This window comes from Dicentrarchus labrax, unplaced genomic scaffold (genome assembly GCF_905237075.1).
Source record: "Dicentrarchus labrax unplaced genomic scaffold, dlabrax2021, whole genome shotgun sequence".
NCBI lineage: Eukaryota > Metazoa > Chordata > Actinopteri > Moronidae > Dicentrarchus > Dicentrarchus labrax.
The window spans coordinates 5,496,432-5,507,612 of NW_026136715.1; the positions used below are offsets into that span (position 1 = coordinate 5,496,432).

General features: G+C 41.7%; 1 protein-coding gene across 2 annotated transcripts in view; it reads right to left on the reverse strand.

Annotated features, from left to right (window-relative positions):
* Positions 1-10,762, reverse strand: part of klhl21 (kelch-like family member 21) — a 15,796-nt gene extending 5,034 nt beyond the window's left edge. Inside the window, exons 1-3 of one of the 2 annotated variants that reach the window (XM_051424591.1) lie at positions 10,604-10,762; positions 2,259-3,343; positions 765-1,170 (exon numbers count right to left, since the gene is read on the reverse strand). In XM_051424591.1, coding sequence (XP_051280551.1) covers positions 765-1,170; positions 2,259-3,285 — 1,433 coding nt within the window. In that variant the 5' untranslated portion in view covers positions 3,286-3,343; positions 10,604-10,762. Of the gene's footprint in view, positions 1-764; positions 1,171-2,258; positions 3,344-3,987; positions 4,135-10,603 lie in introns of those variants that run through there. The other variant, XM_051424592.1, reaches the window with a different exon arrangement.
* Between the last annotated feature and the right edge of the window lie 419 nt (positions 10,763-11,181).

The window sequence follows — 11,181 nt, forward strand, 5'->3', positions numbered from 1 at the left end:
TACAAGTAAAAGTCCTGCATTTAAAATCCTACTAAATATTCAGTATTTAAAGATAAAAAGTACTTGTTCTGGAGAAAGATCTGACCTTGTGACTGATGTGTTATAAATTACATTATTAATACTGATGCATCAATGTATAAGCAGCATTTTACTGTCATATCTGGTCGAGGTGGAGGTAGTTTTAACTAATTTATTTACAGTTTTTAGGTAGATTAGCACAGTGGTTTTTAACCTAGGGGTTAGCCACCCTCCAAATGGTCACAAGGTAACTCGGAGGGGTTGTGAGATGATTAATGAGAGAGGCAAAAAGTTCTGATCCTAGCATTTGGATTAATCTTTCAAACAGTTTCAGTTCTTTATATAAATACTGTAGTTTAATCTCGAACAGTCATTTAAATGAAAAAAGTGATCACAAGCAAAAAGGTTGGTACAACCTGTTTAATCTTAAACACTTATATTTTGTAAGCTCATAACATTGCTTTATTTAAAATCTTAATCTGAAAAGTAACTGGTAACTTAAGCTATCAAATGTGTCAAAATATTTATTTATCAAATATTTACCTCTGAAATGTAGTGGAACGTAAGTATAACGTAGCATGGAAATACTCAAGTACAGTACAAGTACCTCAAAATTGAATTTGAGTGCATTGCTGGAGTAGATGTACTTAGTCCACTGGTGTTTACAATCAGTATCTGATTCTGCAAGTACACTCTAAATAATGGTAAATAAAAGTATAAAGATTTAGTTTGGATATGTAGCTCACCTGATAAAGTAGATGAGGCTTTTGAGGGTCACAGTTTTCGGCGTGAAGGACCATGGAGGCAGCTGTCCACAGCTGACCATGGCCCAGCGATTCGTGTCTGCATCATAACTCTGGATGGCCATGGTGTCATCCCCAGTCAGGGAGCCTATGGCGTACAGGCGTCCGCTGCACGTGGTGGTGGAGCAGTTGTCCATGGGGTGCAGCATGGCGGGCAAGGCCTCCCAGCAGTCCAGAGCGTGATCGTATCGTTCGGTGCTGTCGGACGCCACCACATAGAGCTGACCCTTCAGCACGCAAGAGCTGTGGTACTCGCGGGCCTTCAGCATCGGTGACACCTCTGTCCACTCATTGACGCTGGACTTGTAGCGCCACACGCCGTCATAGAGGCGAGACCCATCAGAGCCACCTGAAGGACACACACATGTTGTGTCAACGATGCACGTGCATCAAGGATTTTTAGCGGTATTTTGAGCATAATCTCAAAAGTCTTTTCATATTTAAAAAATAAGGAAAAATGTATCTACATTTTAAAAATCTGCTGACGTCCTGTTCATTTAGTCTTTGCAGTAGCTCAGTTTATGAGTTTAGAATATTCTAGATAGCCTGTCATGTAACTATTTGCAGTCCTCCTCCTCAATCTGTCCAACTGTGAAGATTTAATATTTCAAACTACTTTGCTGCACGTAAAAAACCCAATGTACCTTCTGAAAGTTTCAATTACATTTTTATCCAAATTTAAAGTAGCCCTTACACCAATATAATATCATAAAAAATATCCCAAGTGTTATTTTAAAGAAATTGTATCCATGGTAATGGAAACTAAATCCTCCTCTGTCAACATTATGCAATCATATGCTGCTGTTATTTCTGTCATCGAGGGAGTGAGCTAACACTGCTAAATTTATGGCCCACCACCAATGTCTTACAGGAGACACAAGCTCTTGACTGAACGACTAGGATGATTTATCAAGGGAGACAACCTCTTTTCAGGATAGGCCAGTCCCCTGGTTATGAAGATGATGATGGTGGTGATAACACCACTGATGTCCTGGCAGCACACCATGTCCTGCCTCCCTTTCCCTTGTTCACACATGGTGAGCCACTAGCCAAAGTTTATTTATAAGCACATCCTGACGGCCATTTCGTAAGATGAAGGAGCGGGAATGGAAATCTACTGACTGGAGCCTTCACATTACAGTGAATCTAATATACACAGCAACTGTAACCACCGCACACCGTCTGTGCTGTGACTTGGCCTTCAATAAGTGGGACACCGCACAAAGCTGAAAACTTAACTTCAAGAAACACACAAGAATCTGATCCGACATTAATTTTAGGTTGAATGCGTGATTGACATACAGTGTACTCCATTCACTGAATAATAATGAATGAATAATGACATTTGTCTTTTCATCAATATTTAGAATATTTGGCTTTCGATGCCAACCACTGCTCTTAGATAGAAAGTTGCTTGAACCTCTTTCAATAACTTACCTGAGACATACATATCGTTTCCGAGGGCAGCTATGCTGTAGCCTCCTCCAAGGTGGTCAGGGAACTCAGCCAGGTAGCGCCACTGTCCGGTTTGGGGGTTGTAACAGTCCACTGTGACCAGCTCATCACAGTCCTGGTCGCAGCCTCCTACAACTACCAGGATTTCGGCCAATCCAGTGGATGGCCGTGGGCGCATACGGTGGCAGGGCCTGTCATGGCGGTCGTACTCACAGGACTGGAAGCTACGAGCTTCGTTCACCATGCGAAGGCAGGTGGGGGAAAGGTAGACGAGTGGGTCGCTCTCCACGTGGGCCAACAGAAAGAACCTCCTGACGAAGGGGAGTCGGACTTGTTGGAGGAGCTCGGGCCAGTAGTGCAGTCGCCGCTGGAGATCAGCCTTCACCCAGCGCACCGCAATTTGATAAACCGTCTCCTCCTTGTCCACGCAAAGCTCATCGTCTGACACAAACTCAAGGAGGCGCTTCCATGGTAACCGTTCAAAGTCCATCCCTTTGGCCAGCTCCATTATGTTTTTCAGGACAAAGCGGCGAGAACTTGTCGCCAGCTCTCGGCAAGCGTAGGCCTCTGCAAAGTCCTGGATCTCTAAGCAGTTGGAAACATCCAGCCGCTGCTCCAGAAAAGCACAGCAGGCCTCTTTGACAGAGGGGAACTGAAACAGATCAGCCGTCTTCAGCAGGACGTCCACATTGTCCTGAGTGACAGTGACTCGTCCTGTGTAGCAGAAGTCCACCAGCAGACCTAAAAGCTCAGCTGACACCTCGTGTAGAACCACCCGGTCCATTGCACTCTCTCTCAGAGTTCCTGCGAACATAGCCCGGAAGTAGGTACTGGCTGCGGCCAACACTGTGCGGTGACAGTGGAACTCGCGGCCCTCAGCACACAAAGTCACATCGAAAAACTTTCGTTCGGCACGGAGCTCATGGATTCCCCGCAGTAGGTTGAAGGCATGGGCCGTGTCAAAAAAAGGCAGGGTGGATGGTTGTGTCTGTAAGACTGGCTTTTCCATCTCTCCTCTCTCTGGGTGTCTTAGTTTCCAGTGGTTGTGCTCAGAATGTTGTTTTCATCTAAAACGGATAGACCAGAAACATACATCAAATTCAGTTACATGCCTTTATGTTACAGGTAGGGCTGCAACTAACAACTATTAGTCTATATGATCAGTGGAGTAACTGAGTGGTTTGATTTATATATCAAAAAATACTAGACAACAGTCAAATCCCCAAAAATAATCAATTTACAATTGCTCAAAACCAAGGAAAAGCAGCAAATCCTCACAACTGAGAAGCTGGAACAAGGTTTTTTTTTTGCTTTAATGATTTAAGGATTAATAAAGAAAAAAGAAATTAATTTTGTCACTTGACGGATCAATTAACTGACTAATCATGACAGCTCTGACGGCACATATACCATAAATCTATATACAGTGGTTTATAATGGTGAAGGAACTGAGAAATGGCTATGATGACATCTACCGACATTCAAGAAAGTTTCACAGTTCAAGTCCTAACAAAGATAAAACTCAAGAGACGTATGAATTTGCATTTCTACAACCTCAGTGTCAGATGAACTGCGTAAAGTCAAACACCATCAGTTAAATACACTATTTTAGAAACAATACAGCCAAACATGTAAGCAATGTAACAGCCCACTGACTTGAATAAATCAATTATTTTTTAAATAAATAAAACCAAACTGTTCATTCCCCTACCTGACGAGCCCTTCCAGGTACGTTTCACAAGCAAAGTAACAGCACACAGTCTGGAATACACGACAGCGAAGCTCAGCACGACTGAATATGACCAGCTCCTTACTCGTGTTTAAGAAAGAGAGCTTGTGCTCAGGAGCTATAAATATACCAGCAGTGTCCATTTCCAGGCAAGGGGGCGGGGGAGAACACCTACTAACATACCGTGGTCTGATGCTGTGGGGAGAGTATAACCCCCCCCACTGGTATGTCTCTGTGGTCAGTCAGCGTAAGTAAGTGGTCTCTGAGAGAGGAGCCAGCAAAGCCCGGGCCTCCTCACCACCACGCTGAAGACCAAAACACAGAGCTTCCTGTCATAATATTCTGCAATCAGCTCACCAAAGTACCACAGTAGCACAGTCCTGTTCTGATCGCAGAACACAAACAGGAACAGGGGCGGCGCAACTGTCAAAAACAGCTAACGTCAACATGTTAAAATTAGTGAGATATTTACAGATGGCTATGAGATTCAATGTACTAGGACAGTGCAGACATGCAGAATAAATCCAACTTCTTCCATGTTTTTGTTTTGTATTTTCAATCTTATAATGTCTGTCCGACAATTGGGTCCAGACTGAAATATGTCAACAACTATTGGATACATATTCTACAGGGTCCCCAGAGGTATTAGTTAATAAAAATCGTTGCAGCCCTAAAGGCCTTGGACTGACACACAAATAATCAAGAAAATAATCTGAACTGATTATGGATCTGATTATATTCCATAGATGGAGCGATTGATCAGTCAGCCGATTTGGTATTGTGAGATAATTGGCATCAGCTGATACCTGCGCTCATGAGGTTGATAAACAAAAAAAGCCCTGTCAGTGTGGCTGCTGTGGAACAATGTTAGCGCTCCCCTCTGTTAATTTTGGGAAGGTGGTGAAGTTTGGAGCCCTGTACTATTACTCTCATATATCCTGCTATAAACGTTTGCCTAAATTTCCTCAGTCACCAATGTCGTTTGTAAATGCTTACACTTTCCTCCCATCCTAAATGACAGTAAGTCTAATCTAAAACTGTTACTGGCTAATATAATCATGTATATTAGATTGTAATGTGCATGGAATAATGGAATTATACATTTGATATATGCATTGTATATCAGTAGGACTGTGTACTGGCAAGAACCTGGTGATATGATATGTATCATGATACAGGGGTTACGATTCATTACATTGTGATATATTGCGATACTCTGAGCAAGGCAATATATTTCAATACATTTTAAATTTAAATCTAATTTTAGGAAAATGGTCAAAGTATAAAGAACACACTTCCATATGTATAAAACAGTGTTTTTGAGAATCGATACAATATCACAAAACTAAATATTACGATGTATATATGCATCAGCTTTCAGTAACCTTGCTCGCCAAATATTGGGATCAGCCATTGAAAAACCCACATTAGTCGACCACTTTTAACTTGCAGTTATTCACTCGAATGAAATCACCGGGACAAGAACAGACAGTAAAACACGTGAACACACTGAACAAAACAAGTTGCTATGCAGTTAGTAGGAACCTGCATTAAAGGCCTGTTTAGGATTCTTGTCAGTATTTGGAGATGATCATTCCTTCTCAAAATACACAGGTATCTCCTTACAGAGATTTGTTTAAAGGTTGTATTAAAGCCCCTCGTCCTCTGGCCGAAGGACTCGGCACACATTCCACACAGGGGTTCAACAATGCAGCGGTGTGCATGGCTCTGTGAGGGATCAAACTTCTCTCCTGAAGGGCAGACAGGACCTCACAGCCCAGACCTGCACTAAAAAAAACACACATCTTCCTAACCTCTGTGCAAGTGATTGTCTTTATGGTAGAGGGGATAATGGCATTTCCTTACATAGACGTGATGAGCTTTCCTTTCCCTCAGTGGTGCATGTGGCTTCTTACTCCCACTGCCTTCTGTTATAAAAACTGAAAATGTTCTTTTACAAAAAGTCATCCAAATAGTGTTCTTTGGCTGTTTTATGTCTTACTGCACATGATGATGAAGAGATAAGCAATGATTTCTCAAAACTCTTCCAACAAAGTATAGCTTAATACTCCCAACAGTCAGTCAAAGTATTGAGCAACTTGCAATCTGTGTGTTTACCAACCAGCTCCGAGAATAGCTGACAGAAATTTATACTCTCAAGGGAAGGGAGAGAGGGGAGGTGAGAGGGAGGGAAACAGTGGAGGTAGTGGAAACAATCTCACTGCTATGAGTGAGGGGTACAGAGAGATCAGTGTAACACACAGTATATGACCTACACAGCCGGGCTATATGGGTGAAAGGGGCCCTATCCCCCCCTTTCATCACAGACCTTAACAGCATTAGCCTGTCTGCCCTGAGACCTGAACTCATGACCTGCAGTTATATTCGGGACAAAAACACTAAGAGAGGTACAATGCTGTTAGTCAGAGGACTTAAGTAACGTCTCGGTTAAAACTCTAGAGTCATCTCATAGGAGGGTCACTGTGACGTTCAAGTACTCCAAGAAAGAGCAATATTCTACGCAAACAGCAGTTTCTATACATTTTTATATCATCTTTGTGGTCAAACTTAATTAAATACTATTTGTTTGGCTCTGAATTCTAACAGTAGTTATCTCAAGACATGTTTCAAATAGAGAACGTGTAGACTGCACTCCTTTTTATTTTAATTGCATAAAAAGGAGTAGCCAGATTATATTATATGTTTGACATCATGCCGTGGAAATGGCCTGTGGGCTGGTAGTTTGAGACCCCTGCTTTAGAGGATGGGTGGTCTTTTCTATTAAAATGGTTGATGAGAGGGTCTATTCCTGTATTTGGGCACCTGTAAATGTATCTCTAGACTTACAATCATAACTACTGTAAATAGAAACTCTGCCATTATTTCAATAGTAATGCACGGACTAAATTAGCCTACTGAATCAGAGTTAAAACATCCAAGAGTATAAGAGTCGACAGACATGCAAGTGGGACTGTACTTTAAGCCGAGCAGGGATTTTTGAAGCTCTATTGGCAGAAATGGAATATAATATTCATAGGTATATTTTTATTAGTGTATAATCACCTAAAAAATAAGAATCGTTGTGTTTTTGTTACCTCAGAATGAGCCGCTTTTAGGCCTCAGATCACCTTACATGGAGTCTGCCATGTTGAACCGTCATGTTTCTACAGTAGCCCAGATGGGACAAACCAAACACTGGCAAAGCCTTTCTGAGTTTTTTGGGAGTGTTGCAGCCACAATAGTTTCTCCTACACACTTCACAGCCCGTTCTCATTCCCAGGTTGTCAAATACAGACACGAGTGGTGTTCAGTTAGTCGCAATTTGCAACTTCACCACTAGATGCCACTAAATCCTTCAAACTGGATTTTAAGGTAAATGTTAATGTCAGCATGGTAACATCCTCACATTGATGACATGCTGATGTTTAACAGGTAAAATGTTTGCCATCTTAGTGACCAATTAGCAGCAAACGCTGAGGGGAAAATCATTAGTTTAGACGGACTACTTTGACCTGATGATGGCGCGAGGTAAAAACTTGAAGGATCAACAAAAATATTACAAATAATCCTGAGGGGGACGTCAATGTAGGAACCAAATTTCATGGCAATCCATCCAACAGTTATTGAGATATTTGAGTCTGGACAGAACTAAGCAGAAAACTAAACTGTATTTGACATCCCTGGAGTAAAAATACAAAGGCAGAAGCCTCAAAGGAAACAGAACAAAGCAATATTTAAATCTAGAAAAAAGTTTGGCTTGATTTACTTCACGTCATAAAACTATGTGGCCTCCAAGAGTCCAAGTGGAGCTGTTGCATGTGAACAGAGTAAATCAAAAACAGACTCAGTTTTTTATATGTAGGAGCTCACAGTGTGTTCTCTGTCTCCTGGTTTGAATGTCAGTGTTGCCCCTTGCTGGTGCGAGCTTGCAAGTACTACCAAAGACAATTTACATACAGGCTCCTTGAATTGCTGTTTTGCATTTTTGTCAATAGCTCTACTGTGTGCAGGAACACTTTGAATATCACAGAGGATATGAAAAGTAGCATATAACCTGAAACCATCAACAGTACTCAGACTCGTTGCGGTCCAGAACTGCACCTGGTGGGCTAACAACCACACTAGGGTTAGGGTTAGGACAGCTGCTGTTGCTCCATGCTGCCGGGGGGCCAAGGCAACCATCGGAGCGGAGTGACATAAACCCCCTTGTTCTCCACAGCTGAGCCTGGTCTGGCCATAAAAAGGCAACCACACCACACTCCTCTCCTTTCCCCCACGGAGGAGGGCCAGCACGGGGCTACTCACAGCAAACAACACTCAGATAAGGAGACAGTGCGAGAATGGATATGTTCTTGGTATGCTGAGACCACAGTGTTTCGCCTGAATGATCAAGCAGGGTCTCAGCAAGCATCGGTCCAGCCAAGGGTGGAGTGTAACTAAGTACATTTACTTTATCAAGAGGGACATACTGTACTTTTTTTACTCCACTACATTTATTTCTCAGCCTTCTCATTTCTCAGCATGTAACACATACCAACTAAAAAAATAAGATGCACTGTCAAAGATTAAACAACCCAACCCTTATATAAAGCTGTTCAAATGTAGCTCCATCTTTGCCTAATTAAAAAGGTCCAGAGTGAAACATTTAGGAGGATCTATCGGCAGGAATGGAACATAATGTTCATAGGTATGTTTTCATTAGTGTGTAATCACCTGAAAATAAGAACTGTTGTGTTTTTCGTTACCTTAAAATAAGACGTTTTTATCTACAGAGGATGAGGATCGTCTTTCACTGACTCTGCCATGTTGATACAGTAGCCCAGAAGGGACAAACCAAACACTGGCTCTAGATAGGGGCCTTTCACGCTTGGTATTTAGTTAGTTGTGGTCTGCAACTTCACTGCACCATTAAAATCCTGCTTACATAATAATTCCTCGTTAATATAATCATATCCTGTAAATATAACAATCTGCACTTTGCATAATGAGTACTTTTATTTTGATACCTACATTCTGCTCCTACTAGTTACTTCCACTTCAATAAGATTTTCTATGTATGACTTTCACTTGTGATGGAATAACTTTATATTCTTGTATCGCTGCTTTTACTGAAGAAAAATATGTCTTCTTTGCTTCTTCCACTCCCTGCCGTGTCCTTGACCGAGTCGGCGAACCCCTGCCAGGCCGAGTAAAACTTTCATGACTGCGCCTACGGTCATTAAAGCAGCACATTATCAACTAGTCCTCTGTTAGGAATGCAGGGCCGAATACATTTTAGAGCCACTTAGAAGATCTGTTTCTGGTTATGTCTCAGGCTTTACTGATGATTTCAAATACCGAGTAATGTGCTCCTTCATCTGCCCCTGCATTCCTCTAATTCCTGCTCCTGTAACAAGAGTGACGGTTAGAGGTTATAATAAACATCACAGAGCTCCTCCATTTGTGAGAACACAATGTAAAGTAGTACTTACTTTACCACGGCTCGCCCAGCTAAGATCTACAAGGATGTGTCTCCCCAGTTGGCGACAGAAGTCTCCCCTGCAAACCTTATACACATGCTCCTGGCTCTGTCCTTCCTAACTTAACTTCTGGACAATGTCTCAAATACCGGGCCGAACGCTTGACCCTTTCAGTGTTTTCTTGCCCTCTTTCTCTTTATACCAAAACAATGTTTGCACCACATTACCGGTTGGACACTGACCCTGATAGAGTGGAAATCTCCTGCACCCCTATCTTTCCTTTCTTAGGCTCTCTCTCTCTCTCTCTCTCTCTCTCTCTCTCTCTCTCTCTCTCTCTCTGTCTCTCCAAGGACGGTCCAATGCATTTCTCAAGCTCTACAGTCTCTCAAACAAAGAATAGTACCTTTACAGATATTCCAAACTAATGAATTAATTCTGGAGGTGGGTACGGTGAGGTTTCTGGTTTAGTTTAGTTTAGTTTTAAGGAGTACGAATACAACAGTTAACGTGTTGTTGAACATCCTCATTAGTATTAGTGTTTTCCTGCTGGTATAATATGTGTATGTTACTGTGTCCTGTGCTCACTTCATGTTTTATTTCCTTTATGGCACATTAGATATATATATAAAAAAGGCAACTTATGCAAAAAAACTAAGCCATAAAAAGTTATAATAAACATGTGCATAACTCAGGCCATGCAGCCATACAAGTACAGCAGTGAGGCCTCAGTCTGACATTGCTCTGAGAGAGAAAAGAAAGCCATATTTGGATCCTGATAATATTCAAATATGAACAGCTAATGATAGATCACAGCTCAGATTAAAATGCAAAGGCCCGAGAGCTCCCACAGAGATGGAGTCACTGTAGGCTAAATCACACTTATTATGCTACTGACACAACAAACACAGCAACTGGTTGTTTTTTTTTACCCATTAAAGAAAACAAATGTCTTTATTGATTATGTTCAAAAGGCGCAAATCGTGATTTTAAAACCTCTCCCTGTTTTACATAAAACTAACTGTCAGGTTTATAATAACGGAGCTCGTTGTTTTCCAGTCAGACAGAAACTGTCAATCTGTCCTCCGCTCGGATAAAACACCGACCTTCCCCGAACAAACACAGCTTTTTAGTCAACTTACCAGCGTCTGTCTTCACCGGAGGTTGGAGTTGTTTTAGTTTATAGAGTATAACGAGATAACGCCTCGGAAAACGAGCTGAAATTAAAGTTTGATGCCGCGGATCTCCTCGGCCTCTCCTGCGCCATGATACCCTGTAGTGTAATAAACGCTGCCTTCACGGGCCGTCGGAAATATCACACTCAACACGCAGGCGAGCTCAAAGTGGACAAGCCTCGGGTGGAGGGCGGTGTGTTGGAAGTACTCAGGTTAAATCAAATTCAAATTCAAATTCAAATTAGAAAGCACGTTCATAAACAACCCGTGTTGAGCAAAGTGCTGCGCAAAGCAGAGCAGGTAGAGGAGACCATAAGTAAAAGAAACCCAGTTAAAAGAAAAATACTGACATAAAATAATATTAAACTTAAGTGAAAGTAGAAATACCGCAACGTTAAATATTAATATAAGAAGTAAAAGTCATGCATTCAAAATTGTAAAAGTGCAAACACAAAAAGCAACGTACAGTTTTTACTTCACTACATTTGTCGGACAGCTTTAGTTACAACTTACTTTTCTGATTACCATTTTCCATACCACTCCTG